The sequence below is a fragment of the Anser cygnoides genome, chromosome 29, assembly GCF_040182565.1.
Source record: "Anser cygnoides isolate HZ-2024a breed goose chromosome 29, Taihu_goose_T2T_genome, whole genome shotgun sequence".
NCBI classification, from domain to species: domain Eukaryota; kingdom Metazoa; phylum Chordata; class Aves; order Anseriformes; family Anatidae; genus Anser; species Anser cygnoides.
The window spans coordinates 1,741,240-1,759,750 of record NC_089901.1 but is presented as its reverse complement, the minus strand read 5'-3'; the positions used below and the strand labels follow the sequence as shown (position 1 = coordinate 1,759,750).

The 18,511-nt window shown below is 63.5% G+C and overlaps 2 protein-coding genes across 2 annotated transcripts in view; both read left to right on the top strand.

Moving 5' to 3' along the window:
• L1CAM (L1 cell adhesion molecule) overlaps positions 1-6,000 on the top strand; it is a 47,813-nt gene extending 41,813 nt beyond the window's left edge. Inside the window, 4 exon segments of the mRNA XM_066984569.1 lie at positions 1,552-1,683; positions 2,340-2,412; positions 5,210-5,363; positions 5,365-6,000. Coding sequence (XP_066840670.1) covers positions 1,552-1,683; positions 2,340-2,412; positions 5,210-5,363; positions 5,365-5,463 — 458 coding nt within the window. The 3' untranslated portion in view covers positions 5,464-6,000.
• Positions 6,001-10,284: 4,284 nt separating this feature from the next.
• PDZD4 (PDZ domain containing 4) lies at positions 10,285-18,258 on the top strand. The gene is given in 12 exon segments (XM_066984568.1): positions 10,285-10,378; positions 11,675-11,941; positions 12,853-12,927; positions 13,022-13,120; positions 14,872-14,934; positions 15,045-15,146; positions 15,228-15,323; positions 16,408-16,581; positions 16,584-18,011; positions 18,013-18,101; positions 18,139-18,206; positions 18,209-18,258. Coding segments are annotated over 12 exon segments (2,571 nt in total). The 5' UTR covers positions 10,285-10,318.
• Positions 18,259-18,511: the final 253 nt, after the last annotated feature.

Sequence of the window (18,511 nt, the reverse complement as noted above, 5' to 3'; positions counted from 1 at the left end):
CCTTCCCTTTCGGGATGCCTCGAAAACGCTGCTGATGCGCTGGGGGCTCTCGAAACCGTCATTTGGGGTCCTGGGGGAGCCCTGAAACCACCTCCTGAGGCTTGGAGGGGCTTGAAACCGCCCCCCCCCAAAAAATATAATTCTGGAAGAGATTGAACCCCCCCTCAAAAAAAAATATAAAAAAATCCCCCCCTTCCCTTTTGGGATGCCTCGAAACGCCGCTGATGCGCTGGGGGCTCTCGAAACCGTCATTTGGGGTCCTGGGGGGGGGAGCCCCGAAACCACCTCCTGAGGCTTGGAGGGGCCTGAAACCCACCCCCCCCCCCCAAAAAAATAATAATTCTGGAAGAGATTGAACCCCCCCCCAAAAAAAAATAAAAAAAAATCCCCCCCTTGCCCTGGGGAAGACTTGAAACCGACACCGATGGGCTGGGGGCTCTCGAAACCGTCATTTGGGGTCCTGGGGGGGGAGCCCCGAAACCACCTCCTGAGGCTTGGAGGGGCTTGAAACCCGCCCCCCCTCCAAAAAATAATAATTCTGGAGGAGATTGAACCCCCCCCCCAAAAAAAAATTTTTTTAAAAAAAATCCCCCCCTTGCCCTGGGGGAAGACTTGAAACTGACGCCGATGGGCTGGGGGCACTCGAAACCGTCATTTGGGGTCCTGGGGGGAAGCCCCAAAACCACCTCCTGAGGCTTGGAGGGGCTTGAAACCTGCCCCCCTCCAAAAAATAATAATTCTGGAAGAGATTGAACCCCCCAAAAAAAAATTTTTAAAAAATATCCCCCCCTTGCCCTGGGGGAAGCCTTGAAACGCCGCCGATGGGCTGGGGGCACTCGAAACCGTCATTTGGGGTCCTGGGGGAGCCCCGAAACCACCTCCTGAGGCTTGGAGGGGCTTGAAACCCACCCCCCCCCCCCAAAAAAAATAATTCTGGAGGAGATTGAACCCCCCCAAAAAAAAAAATATAAAAAAATCCCCCCCTTGCCCTAGGGGAAGACTTGAAACCGATGCCGATGGGCTGGGGGCACTCGAAACCGTCATTTGGGGTCCTGGGGGAGCCCCGAAACCACCTCCTGAGGCTTGGAGGGCTTGAAACCCGCCCCCCCCCCCCCTCCAAAAAATAATAATTCTGGAGGAGATTGAACCCCCCCCCCCCAAAAAAAAAATATAAAAAAATCCCCCCCCCTTTCCCTGGGGGAAGACTTGAAACTGACGCCGATGGGCCGGGGGCACTTGAAACCGTCATTTGGGGTCCTGGGGGGAGCCCCGAAACCACCTCCTGAGGCTTGGAGGGGCTTGAAACCCGCCCCCCCCCCCCCAAAGAAAAAAATTATTTTGTGGATATTGACCCCCCCCAGTGGGGACCCTTGACACTGCTCCCAGCTTCACGGGGGGCCTCGAAACTCCCTTTTTCCCCCTGAAAACCGCCCCCCAGGTAGCTCAGGCTCCCAAAAAATCGCATTTTCCCCACCGGGGATGTTTTGGGGGTGCTGTGAGGGGGGGGGGCACCCCCGCTGACCCCCCCCCCTTTTTTTAACCCCCCCGCAGTGGTGCGCAGCCTGGCGGGGGGCTTCGCCACCGAGGGCTGGTTCATCGGCTTCGTCAGCGCCGTGGTGCTGCTGCTCCTCCTCCTCCTCATCCTCTGCTTCATCAAGCGCAGCAAGGGGGGCAAGTATTCGGGTGAGCCCCCCCCCCCCCCCCACCGAGACCCCCCCCCCCTTCCTCAGCGCCCCCCCCCCCCAAAAAACGACCTCAGGACCCCCCAGGGAACCCTCACGGTTGTAAATGGGTCGTTGAGGTTTGGGGGGGGGTTCCCAATGGATTGAAGGGGTCCTAAAAAAGGGGGCGGGGGGTCCTGAAGGTTTGGGGGGTCCCTGAGTTTGAGGGGGGGTCCTGAGTTTGAGGGGGGGGGCATGGATTGAAGGGGCCTTAAGAAATGGGAGGGGGGAGGGTCCTGAAGTTATGGGGGGCCCTGAGTTTGAGGGGGGGGTCCCCATGGATCGAAGGGGTCCTAAGAAAGGGAGGGGTCCTGAAGGTATGGGGGGGGGTCCTGAGCTTGAGGGGGGGTCCTGAGCTTGGGGGGGGGTCCTGAGCTTGAGGGGGGGGTCCTGAGCTTGGGGGGGGGTCCCCATAAATTGCCAGGGTCCTAAGAAATTGGGGGGGCGTCTATAAGGTATGGTGGGGGTCCAGGGTGAGTCGGGGGGAGGCAGTCTTGGGGGGGGTCCCTGGGGTTTGGGGGCTCCTGGGGGGGTCCCTAAGGCTTGGGACAGTGCCGGGGGGGTCCTCGGGGTGTGGGGGGGGTCCCCAACCCCCCCCATTTCGCGCTGCGCCCCCAGTGAAGGACAAGGAGGACACGCAGGTGGACTCGGAGGCCCGGCCCATGAAGGACGAGACCTTCGGGGAGTACAGGTGGGGGGCGTGGCCTAAACGGAGGGGGCGTGGCCTAAGTGGGTGTGGTCTAAAGGAGGGCGTGGCCTTAAAGGCGGGGGTGTGGTCTAAAGGAGGGGGCGTGGCCAAAGGGAGAAGCGCGAGGCTGAGAGCAAGGGGGGGGGTGGGGCTTGCAACCAGGGGGCGGGGCTAGCTGCGAAAAGTGGGCGTGGCCTAATGGGCGTGGTTTGTCGTGGTGGGCGGGGCCAGAGCTTTGAGCGCCCTTCGCTGCCTCCCGGCTAATCGACAGCTAATTGCCCCCCCCAATCACTAACTGCTCCCCACCCCCCCCCCCCGGCTCATTGTCCTCCCCATTAATTGCCCGATGGGCGGGGCTTCCTCGCTTTGCCCCGCCCCTTTTGCTTTGGCCCCCGCCCCCTTTTGCTTTGGCCCCGCCCCTTTCGCTTTGGCCCCGCCCCCTCCTGACGCTCTGTCTCCTCCCCCCCGCTGTCGCTAATGCAGGTCCCTGGAGAGGTAAGGGGGGGGGGGGTGATGTGGGGGCAGGGCTGGGGGGGGGCACTTGGGGGGAGGGGAATTGGAGGGGGGGGGCTGGGCAGGTCACGTGGGGGAGACAATGGAGGGGGGACGGCACCTGGAACAATGGAGACCCCAATTTGGGAGGGGGCATTGGGTTCCCCTGTGTCCCCTGGGGGGGGACACCTGGGGGGGGGCTGTCCCCGGAGATGTCCCTGCCCCCCCCCCCCCCGCATGTCCCCTGGTGCCCGGGGTCAATGAGGATGAGGATGGGCATGCCTGTGACAATGACCGTGACAATGACAATGACAATGACCATGACCGTGACAATGACGACAATGCCGATGGCCACAACGACAATGGCGACAGTGGCCACGACAACGACAATGGCGGCCATGACAATGCCCATGGCGATAACCATGACAATGACAACGTTACCGATGACGTGAGGATGACGTCCGATGACCGTGACCATGGTGACGATGACAATGCCCGCAGTGACGCTGATGACTGTGCCGATGACCACGACAATGACACTACCAACGACAATAACGCCCATGACAATGCCCATAACAATGCCAAGGACAATGACGATGCCCATGGCCATGATGACGATGCCCATGACCATGATGGCGATGCCCATGCCAATCATGCCAATGACCATGACAACAACGCCCACAACAACGACAACGATGCCGATGGATGACCATGACCATGATGAGACCATGACGACAATGACCATGCCCATGACAACAATGATGATGCCCATAACGATGACAACAATAGCCATGATAACGATGACGATACCGATGACCATGATGAAGATAACCATGATGACAATAACCATGCCCATGGCCATGATGACGATGCCCATGACCATGACCACGATGACAATTCCCATGACAATGACAACGATGCCCACGATAACGATGATACCTATGACTGTGACGACGATAACAATGACCATGACCATGATGACAATGCCCATGCCCATGACAGTGATGCCCATGACAACAATGACCATGCTCATGACCGTGATGACGATAACCATGACCATGATGACAATTCCCATGACGATGATGACGATGACCATGACTGTGCCCATGATGACGATGACCATGACGACGACCATGACCATGACCATGATGACAATTCCCATGACAATGACAACGATGCCCACGATAACGATGATACCTATGACTGTGACGACGATAACAATGACCATGACCATGATGACAATGCCCATGCCCATGACAATGATGCCCATGTCAACAATGACCATGCTCATGACCGTGATGACGATAACCATGACCATGATGACAATTCCCATGGCGATGATGACGATGACCATGACTGTGCCCATGATGACGATGACCATGACGGCGACCATGACCATGACCATGATGACAATTCCCATGACAATGACAACGCTGCCCATGATAACAATGATACCTATGACCGTGATGATGATACCCATGATAATGATGATGATGCCCATGTCCATAATGACGATACCCATGATAACGATGATGATGCCCATGACCGTGATGATGATAACCATGCCCATGACCATGATGACGATGCACATTATAACGATGACGATGCCCATGACGATGATGACGATAACCATGACCATGCCCATGATGACGATACCCATGACAACGATGACAATGCCCATGACCGTGATGATGATAACCATGCCCATGACCATGCCCATGATGACGATACCCATGACAACGATGACAATGCCCATGACCGTGATGATGATAACCATGCCCATGACCATGCCCATGATGACGATGTGCATTATAACGATGACGATGCCCATGACGATGATGACGATAACCATGCCCATGCCCACGATGATGATACCCATGACGACGATGACGATGCCCATGACCTTGATCATGATGACCATGCCCATGATGACGATACCCATGACAACGATGACGATGCCCATGACCGTGATGATGACAACCATGCCCATGACCATGCCCCTGACGACGATACCCATGACAATGATGACGATGCCCATGACGATGATGACGATAACCATGCCCATGCCCATGATGATGATACCCACGACAACGATGACGATGCCCATGACCGTGATGATGATAACCATGCCCATGACCATGCCCATGATGACGATGCGCATTATAACGATGACCATGACGACGATACCCATGACGATGACGATGCCCATGACGATGACGACAATAACCATGCCCATGCCCATGCCGCCGATACCCATGACGACGACGACCATGCTCACGCCACCTGACGCGCGCCGTTCCCCCCGCAGCGAGGCGGAGGAGAAAGGCTCGGGCTCGGGCTCAGGCGCGGGCTCGGGCGCGGGGTCCCCGGGGCGGGGGCCGTGCGCGGCGGGCAGCGAGGACAGCCTGGCGGGCTACGGCGGCAGCGGGGACGTGCAGTTCAACGAGGACGGCTCCTTCGCCCGGGCAGTACCGCGGGCCCGGCGCCGGCCCCGGCAGCTCGGGGCCCGCCAGCCCCTGCGCGGGGCCCCCCTTGACTGAGGGGGGGGCACATCATGGCTGAGGGGGCACCTTATGGCTGGGGGGGGGGGACCTCATGGCTGGGGGGACCCCTTGTCTCTCTGGGGGAACCCCATGGTTGGGTGGGGACCCCGTGGTTGGGGGGGGACCCCATGGTTGGGGGGGACCCCATGGTTGAGGGCATGGGGGACATCATCATGGTAAGGGGGGGGGGAACCATGGAATAGTGCTGGTGCGGGGGGGCACCATGGCACTGGGGATCCCCCCCCAAAAAAAAGAGCTGGGGACACCCCCCACGATAAACTGGGGGGGCACACTGCAGTGGGGATGCCCCCTTAACAGGGGGACACCCCCATAACAAGGGGACACCCCCACAACAATGGGACACCCCCATAACAAAGGGACCCCCGTAACAATGGGACCCCCCTCACAACAATGGGACCCCCCCCCCCACAACAAAGGGACACCCCCCACAACAAAGGGACACCCCCATAACACCCCCCCCCCAGCCTTTGACACCCCAAAGTCAAAGCCCCCCCAACACCAGGGCTCCCTCCCAATGCCCCCCCCAGCAAAGGGCCCCCCCCATATCCAAGCCCCCCCCCCCAAATCCCCTGTCACTGCCAAAGGGGGGGGAAACCCCTAAATGCCCCCCCCCCCCAGCCCATGCAAGGGATGGGGAAGGAATAGGCTGGGGGGGGCACCCCAAAATTCACCTCTTGGGGGGGGACACAGGACACGACCCTCGTTGGATTTAGCCAAATATTGAGCCCCCCCCCCCCAAAAAAAAAAACAAAGACACCTGGGGCTCCTTTAGACCAAATTTTGGGGGGGGGGGTCCCCAAGATTTCAGCCCCCCCCCCCCCCCGATTTCTGAATGCATCTCACGGCGCAGCCTTGGCAACTCTCACCCGAGCCGAGCGGGGAGGGGTGCCCCCCCAGGACCCCCCCGTGTGCCCCCCCCTTCCCAGGACCCCCCCCCCAAAATTCCTGCCCCCCCCATCCCAATTTTGCCCCCCCCCCCCCCAATGTCACCCTCGTGCTGGTGTCGTAGCTTTTGTAGCCCCCCCCCCGCCCCGTGTTTGCGGTGCCCCCCCCCCCCCCGTGTGCCCCCCCCCCCGCCCCCTATACATATGTACAGCGCGGAATTGTACAAAACCGGAAAAAAAAAAGAGAAAAAAAAAAAATGAAAACATAAAAAAAAATGTACAAAAACAGAAACCAAAAAAAAAAAAAAAAGGGAAGGAAAAGGAAATAAGAAAGAAATAAAAAAAAAAAAAAATGGGGAAAAAAAAAAAGCGAAATGAAGCAAAATCGGGACGGAACGACGAATAAATGCCCCGGAACGGGGGAACGCCAGCTGTGCCGCGTGCGTGCCGCTATACGGGCTCTATAGGGGCGCTCGGGACACCGGGGGGGGGTATAGAGGGTCTGGGGGGGTGCTACGAGGCTCTATAGGGGCTCTACGGGGTCTGCGGGGGGGGTTGGGGGGGGGTTCAGAGGCTTAATGGGGGGCTGTGGGGCTCTATAGGGGCTCTGGGGGGCCTATAGGGGGCCTATAGGGGGTCTGTGGGAGGCTATGGGGCTCTATAGGGGCTCTGGGGGGCCTATAGGGGCTCTATAGGGGGGGCTGTGGGAGGCTATGGGGCTCTATGGGGCTCTATAGGGGCTCTGTGGGGGCCTATAGGGGCTCTATAGGGGTCTGTGGGGGCCTATAGGGGCTCTATAGGGGATCTGTGGGGGCCTATAGGGGGTCTGTGGGAGGCTATGGGGCTCTATAGGGGCTCTGTGGGGGCCTATAGGGGCTCTATAGAGGGGGCTGTGGGAGGCTATGGGGCTCTCTGTGGGGGCCTGTAGGGGGTCTGTGGGAGGCTATGGGGCTCTATAGGGGATCTGGGGGGCCTATAGGGGGTCTGCGGGAGGCTATGGGGCTCTATAGGGGCTCTGTGGGGGCCTATAGGGGGGTCTGTGGGAGGCTATGGGGCTCTATAGAGGCTCTGTGGGGGCCTGTAGGGGCTCTATAGGGGGTCTGTGGGAGGCTATGGGGCTCTATAGGGGCTCTGGGGGGGCCTATTGGGGAGTCTGTGGGAGGCTATGGGGCTCTGGGGGGGCCTATAGGGGGTCTATAGGGGGTCTGTGGGAAGCTATGGGGCTCTATAGGGGCTCTGTGGTGGCCTATAGGGGGTCTGTGGGAGGCTATGGGACTCTGTAGGGGCTCTATAGGGTGTCTGTATGTATCTGCGGGGGGCGGGGGGGCTACAGAGGCTTAATGGGGGGCTGTGGGGCTCTATAGGGTGTTATATATACGGGCTAGGGAGCTCCGTGGGTGGCTGTGGAGGGTCTATGGAAGCTATAGGGGAGGGCTACGGGGGCTCTGTGGTGGGCTACGGAGCCCTGAAAGCATCTGTAGAGGGTCTATAAGAGGCTAGAGAGGGTCTATAGGGGCTATGGGGGGCTATAGAGGGCCTATGCGGGTCTGTAGGAGGCTATGAGGCTCTATAGGGGCCCTATGGGTGTCTAGAGAGGGCCTATGGGGGTCTCTGTGAGGCTGTGAGGCTCTATGGGGGCCTACAGTGGGACTATGGGGGCTGCAGAAGATCTATAGGGGACCCTGTAGGGTACTATGGGCTTCTGTGGGGGATTTAGTCAGTCTGTGGGGGCCATAGGACCATTTAGGGGGGTCTTAGGGGGCTATACGGTAGCTACGCCTATGTACCTATACACCTACCTACAGATATAGATGCATAAAGGGTCTATAGAAGGGCCATAGGGGTCTATAAGGGGGCTATAGGGTACCTATACCTGTATAACTATAGCTATAGAGGGGCCATAGGGAGTTTATGGGGAGCTATGGGAGTCTATGGAGGCTATAGGGGTCCATGGGGATCTATAAGGGTCTGTGGGGAGCTCTGGGAACTATAGAGGGCTATAGGGGTCTATGGGGATCTATAGGGGTCTATGGGGATCTATGGGGGTCTATAGGATCTATGGGGTCTATAGATCCCCATAGAGGTCTATGGGAACCTATGAGAGTCTGCGGAGAGCTATGGGGTCTATGGGGATCTATAGGGGGCTACAGGGATCTATGGGTGGTCTACAGGGTCTAAGGGGATCTGTAGGGTCTATGGGGTCTATAGGGGTCTATAGAGTCTATGGAGAGCTATGGTGATCTATAAGAGCATCATGGGGGTCTATAGGGATCTACAGAGGTCTATGGGGATCTATAGGGCTCTGTAGGGATCTATAGGATCTATAGAGGTCTATAAGATCTGTAGGGTTCTATATGGCTCTATAGGCATCTATGGGATCTATAGGGTCTATGGGGACCTATAGGGACCTGTAGTATCTAAGGGATCTATGGGAGGTCTACAGGGTCTATAGGGATCTACAGGGGCCTATGGGAATCTATAGGGATCTATAGGCATCTATGGGGATTTATGGGGATCTATAAGTGTCTATAGGATCTGTAGGGGTCTATAAGGATCTATGGGCATCTATGGGCTCTATAGGGGTTTATAGGGGTCTATGGGGTTTTATGAGGATCTATAGGGGTCTATAGGGTCTACATGGATCTACAGGGGTCTATGGGAATCTATAGGGCTCTATAGGATCTATAGAGATCTACAGGATCTGTAGGGATCTATAGGATCTGTAGATGCCTATAGGGATCTATAGGCACCTATGGGATCTATGGGGGTCTAGAGGCATCTATAGGGTTCTATAGGCATCCATGGAATCTATAGGCATCTATAGGCATCTATAGGGGTCTATAGGCATCTATAGGATCGATAGGGGTCTATAGGCATCCATAGAATCTATAGGGGTCTATAGGCATCTATAGGGATCTATAGGCATCTATGGCATCTATAGGGGTCTATTGGCATCCATAGAATCTATAGGGCTCTATAGGCATCTATAGGGGTCTATAGGCATCCATGGAATCTATAGGCATCTATAGGCATCTATAGGGGTCTATAGGCATCTATAGGATCGATAGGGGTCTATAGGCATCCATAGAATCTATAGGGGTCTATAGGCATCTATAGGGATCTATAGGCATCTATAGGATCGATAGGGGTCTATAGGGGTCTATTGGCATCCATGGAATCTATAGGGGTCTATAGGCGTCTGTAGGGCTCTATAGGCATCTATGGGATCTATAGGGCTCTATAGGCATCTATAGTGGCCTATAAGCATCTATGGAATCTATAGGGCTCTATAGGCATCTACAGGGGTCTATAGGCATCTATGGCATCTATGGGGGTCTATAGGCATCTATAGGATCTATAGGGACCCATAGGGATCTATAGGACCTATAGGGGTCTATAGGCACCCATGGAATCTATAGGGCTCTATAGGCTTCTATAGGCGTCTATAGGCATCTATGGGATCCATAGGGACCCATAGGGATCTATAGGCTCTATAGGGCCCTATAGGATCCATAGGGTCCGTGGGGCAGCCGGGGGCTTCGGGGGTCCTGGGGGGGGGGGGGGCTCCGTGGGCGTGGCCAGGGGTGGGCGTGGCCCCGTAGCCCCGCCCCCGCCGCCATCGCCCCTCTCCGCCTCTCGCCGCCGCCGCGCGCGCGGCCGGCACCGGCCCGAACCGGCCCGAACCGGAACCGGAACCGGGCACCGGGAACCGGAACCGGAACCGGAACCGAACCGGGAACCGGCAACCGGGCACCGGGGGGGGGGGGGGCCATGGCGGCCGGGGGGGCCGGGGCCGCCGCCACCGCCTCCTCCTCCTCCTCCTCCTCCTCCTCCCCCCGCAGCGCCCCGGGGGGGGGCCGGGGCCGGGAGCCGGGGCTGAACCGGGACCGGGGGGGGGGGGGGGGGGGGGGGAGGGGGGGGGTACCGGGAGGTTTGTTTGTGGGGGGGGCGGCACCGGGGGGGGCCGCCATGGGCTGCAACATGTGCGTGGTGCAGAAGGCGGAGGAGCAGCACCGGGGCCCGCTGCAGGTGAGGGGGGGGGGGGCGGGGGGGGGAGGTGGTGGCGGCATCCCCGGGCGTTGCCATGGAGACGGGGGGGGGCGGACAATGGGGGCGGAGGGGGGGGGAGAGGGGGGGTCCTGGGGGGTGGGGGGGGGCAAGGGGGGGATGGGGGGGGGGGGGGGGTCCTGGGGGGGATGGGGAGGGGTCCCGGGGGGTCCCGGGGGTCCAGGGGGTGATGGGGGGGGGAGGGGGGGGTTGGGGGGGTGATGATGGGGGGGAGGAGGTGATGGGGGGTTATGGGGGTCCTGGGGGGATGGGGAGGGGTCCCGGGGGGTCCAGGGGGTGATGGGGGGGTCCTGGGAGGGAGGGGGGGGGGGGGATGGGGGGGTCCCGGGGGGGTCCAGGGGATGATGGGGGGGGAGGGGATGAGATGGGGGGGTTATGGGGGGAGTAGGGGGGGTCCTGAGGGGGTGGGGAGGGGTCCCGGGGGGTCCAGGGGGTGATGGGGGGAGGGGGGGGAGATGGGGGGTCCTGGGGGGGGGGGGGGCCCGGGGGGTGATGGGGGTGGAGGGGGAGGGGATGGGGGGGGGGTGGGGGGGGGGGGGTCGAGGGGGGGATGGGGGGTCCTGGGAGGGAGGGGGGGGGGGATGGGGGGGGTCCTGGGAAGTGATGGGGGGGTCTTGGGGGGGGTACAGGGGGTGACGGGGGGGAGGGAGAGAGATGGGGGGGGTCCGGGGGGGTCCCGGGGGGTCACTGGGGGAAAGGGAGGATGGGGGGGTTGATGGGAGGGGGGGGGTGATGGGGGGGTCCTGGGGGGGAGGGGGGTGATGGGGGGGGGTCATGGGGGGGTGATGGGGGGTAATTGGGGGGCTGGGGGGGGGTAATTAGGGGCTGGGGGAGGAATTTTGGGCTGGGGGGGGTAATTGGGGGGGGTAATTTGGGGCTTTGGGGCTTTGGGGGGGAACGAGGGGGGGTAATTGGGGGGCTTGGGGTAATGGGGGGGGGGGGGGGTCCCGGGGGTTTGGGGGGGGTCAGGGAAGGATTGGGGGGGGTGATGGGGGGGGAATCGGGGGGCGGGGGGGGAATTTGGGGCTGGGGGGGAATTTGGGGTTGGGGGGGTAATCTGGGGCTTGGGGGGGTAATTTGGGGCTTGGGGGGGGGAACTTGGGGGGGTAATTGGGGGGCTTGGGGGGGGCAATTGGGGCCTGGGGGGGGAACTGGGGGGCGTGGGAGGGAAACTGGGGGTTAAAGGGGGGGCGCAGGGGGGCAGCTGAGGGGTGCCCCCCCCCCAAAAAATTGACCCCCCTGCCCCCCCCCCCCCAGGCGAGCAGCAAGGAGGGGCCGCGGCGGGGGCCGGAGGGCTCCCGGGGGGGGCGGCGCCGCGGGGGGTCCCAAGGAGCCGCTGGTGCTGCAGGTGCTGCGCCGCAGCCCCCGGGGCCGCGCCCCCCCGGGGGCCCCCCCGCCTCCCTGTTGGGCTGGAGGGGGGGGGGGGGGCCGGGACCCCCCTTCCCCCGCCCCCCCCCGGCGGGCTGGTGGACAGCGGGACGCAGACGGACATCAGCTTCGAGAGCCGCCTGGGGGGGGCGAGCCGTGAGTGCGGGGCCCCCCCACCCCAAAAAATTGGGACCCCCCAGCCCGGGAGGGAGCCCCTCCCCCATTTGGCCCCTCTGACCCCCCCCAGTTAATTAGGGGGACCCCAAGGGAGCCTCCCCCCATCCCATTAAGTCCCTCCTGACCCCCCATTTTGGGACCCCCCCCCTTTTGGGACCCCCTCCCTTTTTGGGACCCCCGCCCCCATTTTAGGACCCCCCCTCCCTTTTTGGGACACCCCCGCCTTTTTGGGACCCCCCTCTCTTTTTGGGACCCCTCCCCCCCTTTGGGACCCCCTCCCCATTTCTTGGAGCCCCCCATGAAGGCAGCCCCCCCCCAAAAAAAAACCCTCTGAGCCCCCAGGACCCCCCAGACCCATTATGGACCACCCCCAGATTCAGCCCCCCAAAAACCTCTGACCCCCCAGCCCCATTACGCCCCCCATATTTAGCCCCCCCATATGGCCCCTCTTACCCCCCTCCCACCCCCTTTTACCCCCCATGACCCCCCCAGACCCATTGGGGACCCCCCCCAGATTCAGCCCCCCCCAAAACCCACTGAGCCCCCCAGACCCATTTTTACCCCCAGCTCCATTTTTAACCCCCCCTCCCATATTAACCCCCCCATATGCCCCCTCTTACCCCCTCCCACCCCCTTTTCCCCCGCCCCGACCCCCCCAACCCCCTTGGGGACCACCGAGACCCCTCCCAGTTCCCCCTAACCCCCCCCAAAAAAAACCCCTCTGAGCCCCCCAGACCCATTTTTACCCCCCCCATATTAACCCCCCTCTAAGCCCCTTCTTACCCCCCTCCCACCCCTTTCCCCCCCCCCCGACCCCCCCCACCCCCTTGGGGACCACCGAGGACCCCCCTAACTAACCGCCCCCCCCCCCAAATAATTTTGCCCCCCAGCCCCCAGCCCCCCCCGACTACTACGACCCCGCGGACCTAGGGGAGCCCGAGCGCCCCGAGGAGCTGGAGTACGAGGTGAGCGGTGCTTGGGGGGGGGGACGGGGGGGGGCCCGAGAGGGGGTGGGGGGGACGGGGGGGGTCCGTGCCCCCCGTGACCCCCCGGCGGCAGGAGGTGGAGCTGTACAAGGCGAGCCACCGGGACAAGCTGGGGCTGACGGTCTGCTACCGAACCGACGGCGAGGAGGACGCCGGCATCTACGTGGGGGAGGTCTGGGGGGGGTCGTGGGGGGCCGGGGGGTCGTGGGGTCTTATGAGGGTCCTGGGGGGCTGGAGGGGGTTATTGGGGGTCCTGGGGGGGGTTAATGGGGGTCTTGGGGGTCTTGGGGGGTCCTGGGGGGTCGCAGGGGGGCTGGGGGGGTCCTGGAGGGGTCTTATGGGGGTCCTGAGAGGCTGGAGGGGGTCCTGGGGGGGTTAATGGGGGTCCTGGGGGGGTTAATGGGGGTCTTATGGTGGTCCTGGGGGGTCCAGGGGGGTCGGGGGGGCTGGGGGGGTCCTGGGGGGTCCTGGGGGTGTCTTATGGGGGTCTTGGGGGGCTGGAGGGGGGTTATTGGGGGTCCTGGGGGGGTTAATGGGGGTATTGGGGGGTTAATGGGGGTCTTGGGGGGGGGTCCTGGGGGGACTGGGGGGCCGGGGGGGTCCTGGGGGGATTGGGGGGTCCTGAGGGGGTCTTATGGGGGGATGGGGGGTCTTATTGGGGTCCTGGGGGGGTTAATGGGGGTAATGGGGGTCTTATGGGGGTCTTGGGGGGTCCTAGGGGGTCGGGGGGGGCCTGGGGGGTCGGGGGGGGGTCCTGGAGAGGTCCTGGGGGCTGGAGGGGGTCTTTAGGGGGGTCTTATGGGGGTCCTGGGGGGTCCTGGGGGTCGGGGGGGGGGGCTGGAGGGGTCCTGGGGGGGTCTTATGGGGGTCCTGGGGGGCTGGAGGGGGGTTATTGGGGGTCCTGGGGGAGGGGGTTAATGGGGGTCTTGGGGGTCTTAAGGGGGTCTTGGGGGGGTCCTGGGGGGTCGCGGGGGGGCTGGAGGGGTCCTGGGGGGGTCTTATGGGGGTCCTGGGGGGGGCTAATGGGGGTCCTGGGGGGCTGGGGGGTCTTATGGGGGTCCTGGGGGGCTGGAGGGGGGGTTATTGGGGGTCCTGGGGGGGTTAATGGGGGTATTGGGGGTCTTATGGGGGTCTTGGGGGGTCCTAGGGGGTCGGGGGGGGGCCTGGGGGTCGGGGGGGCTGGGGGGGTCCTGGGGGGGCTGGGGGGGTCCTGGAGAGGTCCTGGGGGGCTGGAGGGGGTCTTTAGGGGGGGTCTTATGGGGGTCCTGGGGGGTCCTGGGGGGTCTGGGGGGGCTGGAGGGGTCCTGGGGGGGTCTTATGGGGGTCCTGGGGGGCTGGAGGGGGGTTATTGGGGGTCCTGGGGGGTTAATGGGGGTATTGGAGGTCTTATGGGGGTCTTGGGGGGTCCTGGGGGTCGGGGGGGCTGGGCGGGTCCTGGGGGGTCCTGGGTGGCTGGGGGGGGGTTATTGGGGGTCCTGGGAGGGTTAATGGGGGTATTGGGGGGGTTAATGGGGGTCTTATGGGGGTCTTATGGGGGTCTTGGGGGGGGTCCTGGGGGGGGCGGGGGGGGGGGCGGAGGGGTCCTGGGGGGACTGGGGGGTCTTATTGGGGTCTTATGGGGGACCTGGGGTGGGTTAATGGGGGTCTTGGGGGCTGGGGAGGGGTTAATGGGGGTCCGGGGGGGGGTCTTATGGGGGTCTTGGGGGGCTTAATGGGGGTCCTGGGGGGTCCTGGGGGTGTGGGGGAGTCCTGGGGGGGGTCCTGGGGGCTTGGGGGGAGGTCCTGGGGGGTCCTGGGGGGCTGGGGGGGACTTATGGGGGTCCTGGGGGGGGTTAATGGGGGTCCAGAGGCTCCCCAGATGGAGCTGGGGGGCTGCGGGAGGGGATTTTTGGGGGGGGGGGCTCACTGCTGACCCCCCCCCAGGTGAACCCCAACAGCATCGCGGCCAAGGACGGGCGCATCCGCGAGGGCGACCGCATCATCCAGGTTTTGGGGGGCGGGCGGCTCTCCCCAGCCCCGTTTTTTTTTTTGGGGGGGGGGTCCCTCGGCCCTGCTGACCCCCCCCCAAAAAATTTCTGACCCCCCCCGCCCCCCAGATTAACGGGGTGGAGGTGCAGGACCGCGAGGAGGCCGTGGCCTTCCTCACCTGCGAGCAGCAAACCAACATCTCCCTCCTCCTCGCCCGCCCCGAGAGCCAGGTGGGTGCCGGGGGGGGCTTTATTTTTTTGGGGGGGGGTCCCTAAGGTGCTGACCCCCCTTTTGCCCCTGTCCCCCCCCAGCGGTGGAAGGACAGCGACCGCGAGGATTTTCTGGATGATTTTGGCTCCGATGAGGACGGGGAGCTGCAGCAGAGGGGGGGCCCTGGACCCCCCGGGGCAGGTAGGGGGTGCGGGGGGGCGGCAGGGGTTCCTGGGGGGTGATAGAGGGTCCTGGGGGGCAACAAAGGGGCTTGGGGGAGTAAAGGGGTCTTGGGGGGGCAATAAAGGGGCTTGGGGGGCAATAAGAGGTTTTGGGGGGCAATAAAGGGACGTGGGGGGGTTGATAGAGGGTCCTAGGGGGCAATAAAGGGGCTTAGGGGGGTAATAAAGGGTCCTGGGGGGCAATAAAGGGGCTTGGGGGGACAATAAGGGCTTTTGGGGGGCAATAAAGGATCCTGGGGGGACGAAAGAGGGGCTTGGGGGGGCAATAAAGGGGGCTGGGGGGCAATAAAGGCAGTTGGGGGGGGGTTACAGAGAGGGTCCTGGGGGGGCAGTAAAGGGGCTTGGGGGGTAATAAAGGGGCTTGGGGGGCAATGAAGGGTCCTGGGGGGAAATAAAGGGGCTTGGGGGGGTAATAAGGGGTTTTGAGGGGCAATAAAGGATCCTGGGGGGACGAAAGACGGGCTTGGGGGGGCAATAAAGGGGGCTGGGGGGCAATAAAGGGAGTTCAAGGGGGGTTATAGAGGGTCCTGGGGGGGCAATAAAGGGGCTTGGCGGGTAATAAAGGGGCTTGGGGGGGCAATGAAGGGTCCTGGGGGGAAATAAAGGGGCTTGGGGGAGTAAAAAGGGGTCTTGGGGGGGCAATAAAGGGGGCTGGGGGGCAATAAAGGGAATTGGGGGGGTTACAGAGGGTCCGGGGGGGGCAATAAAGGGGCTTGGGGGAGGTAACAAGGGGTCTTCGGGGGCAATAAAGGAGCTTGGGGGGGTGATAGAGGGGCTTGGGGGGCCATGAAGAGTCCTGGGGGGTAATAAAGGGTCCTGGGGGGCAATAAAGGGGTCTGGGGGGGCAATAAGGAGGTCTGGGGGCAATAACAGGGTCTGGGGGGGCAATAACAGGGTCTGTGGGGGGGCAATAAAGGGGTCTGGGGGCAATAACAGAGTCTGGGGGGGGCAATAAAAGGGTCTTGGGGGGGCAATAACAGGGTCTGGGGGGAACTAAAAGGGTCTGGGGGGCACTAAAAGGCCTTGGGGTCACTAAAAGGGTCTGGGGGTGCCCCCCCCCCCCCAGGCCCCCAGCCCGTCCCCCCCCTGCCCGCGGGGCGCGGAGCCGGACAGCGGCGTGGGGCGCACGGACGAGAGCACCCGCAACGAGGAGAGCTCGGAGCACGACCTGCTGGGGGAGGAGGGCGGCGAGGGGCCCCCCGCGCCCCCCGCGCCCACGGCCCCCGGCCTCGCCCGGCCAGGGCCGGAGCCGGAACCGGAGCGGGAAGCGGAGCGGGAGCTGGATTCGGAGCGGGAACCGGATTCGGAGCCGGAGCCGGAGCGGGATCGCAGGGCGGAGCGGGGGCGGCGGGAAGACCCGGAGCTGGATTCGGAGCGGGGGCCGGATGCGGAGCTGGATTCGGAGCCGGAGCTGGATTCGGAGCGGGAGCTGGATTCGGATCCGGAGCTGGATTCGGAGCGGGAGCTGGATTCGGAGCCGGATCGCGGAGCGGAGTGGGGGCGGCGGGAAGACCCGGAGCTGGATTGCAGGGCCCGGCAGGCGGGAGGCCCGGAGCGGGCTACGCGTCCCTTGGAAGACCCGGAGGTGGGTCAGGATCCGGATCCACGCTGCCCAATGCAAGACCCGGAGCTGGATCAGGATCCGGAGCCGCACCACCCGCTGGAAGATCCGGAGCTGGATCGGGAGCTGGATCCACGCTGCCCAATGCAAGACCCGGAGCTGGACTCGGAGCTGGATCCACGCTGCCCACCGGAAAACCCGGAGCTGGATCCACGCTGCCCGCTGGACGATCCGGAGCTGGACTCGGATCCGGATCCACGCCGTCCGCCGGAAGACCCGGAGCCGGATCGGGATCCGTCTCCTCCCCACCCGCCGCAAGACCCGGAGCCGGTCCGGGATCCGGATCCTCCCCGCTCCCCGCAAAACCCGGCTCCGGCCCCGCTCCTCCGCCCGGAGGAGGAGCAGCGGGCTCGGCGCCCCCCGCAAAACCCGGCGCCGGATCCTTCGCCTCCCCCGCCTCGGGATCAACCCCGGGGGCCCGCTCGTGCCCCGACCCCCCCGGGCTGAGCCAGGCCGAGCTCCGCCGGTACCGGCAGCTCCGCGGGCGCCTGGGGGGGGGGACGACGGCGGCGGCGGCGGCGACGACGGCGACGGGGCGAGCGGAGCTGGCGCTGCTGGAGGAGGAGCTGCGGCACCTGGAGTTCAAGTGCCGGCACCTGCTGCGGGCGCAGAAGATGGAGCGGCTGCGGGAGCGCTGCCTCCGCGCCTGGCTCGAGGCGGCGGCGGCGGCGGCCGGGGGGGGCGGCGGCGAAGACCCCCCCTTAGCCGACATCTCCGAAGCCCCCGAGCGGGACAGCAGCAGCGCCTACAACACCGGCGAGAGCTGCCGCAGCTCCCCGCTGCTCCACGCCGCGGCACCGCTAACGGCGCCGGTACCGGTACCCCCACCGGCGGCCCCCGCCGGGAAGGGGCAGCGGGGCAAACGGCCCGGGCGGGACCGTTTGCTGAAGGCCCGGGCCATCAAGATCCTGGAGGAGCGCGGCGGGGGCTCCACCACCGACGACGACGCCCGGAGCGAGCTCAAAGTGGGGCGCTACTGGAGCCGCGAGCAGCGCAAGCAGCACCTGGCCCGCGCCCGCGAGGGCGCGCCGCCGCCGCCAGCTGCTGCCGCCGCAGGGGCGAGGCGACGGGGGCCGAGGCGGGACCCCCACCACCGCCAGGTCAAGGTCAAGGTCAAGGTCAAGGTCAAGGTGGCGGAGGGAGGGGGAGGAGCCCGCGGAAGAGGAGCCGCCGCATCCTGGACAACTGGGCGGCCATCCAGGGGATGCTGGCGAGGGGGCGGACGGGGGCCGCGTGTACAACCCGCTGCTGTCGGTCACCACCGTGTAATTTTTTTTTTGGGGGGGGGCGGGGGGGGGGGCTGTGGGAACCCCCCGGAGAGGTAAAGGGGGGGGGGGGGGGAGGTCCTGGTATTGCTACTGGGGTGCGGATATCAATGGGGACTGTTTTTTTTTGGGGGGGAGGTCCTGGTGTTAGCGGGGACCCCAGTCGGCTGTTTTGGGGCAGGGGTGGGGGGGTCTTGGTAACAATGGGGACCCCCCCCCCATCACCTGTTTTGGGGGCTCCCAGTGTCACCAAAGAC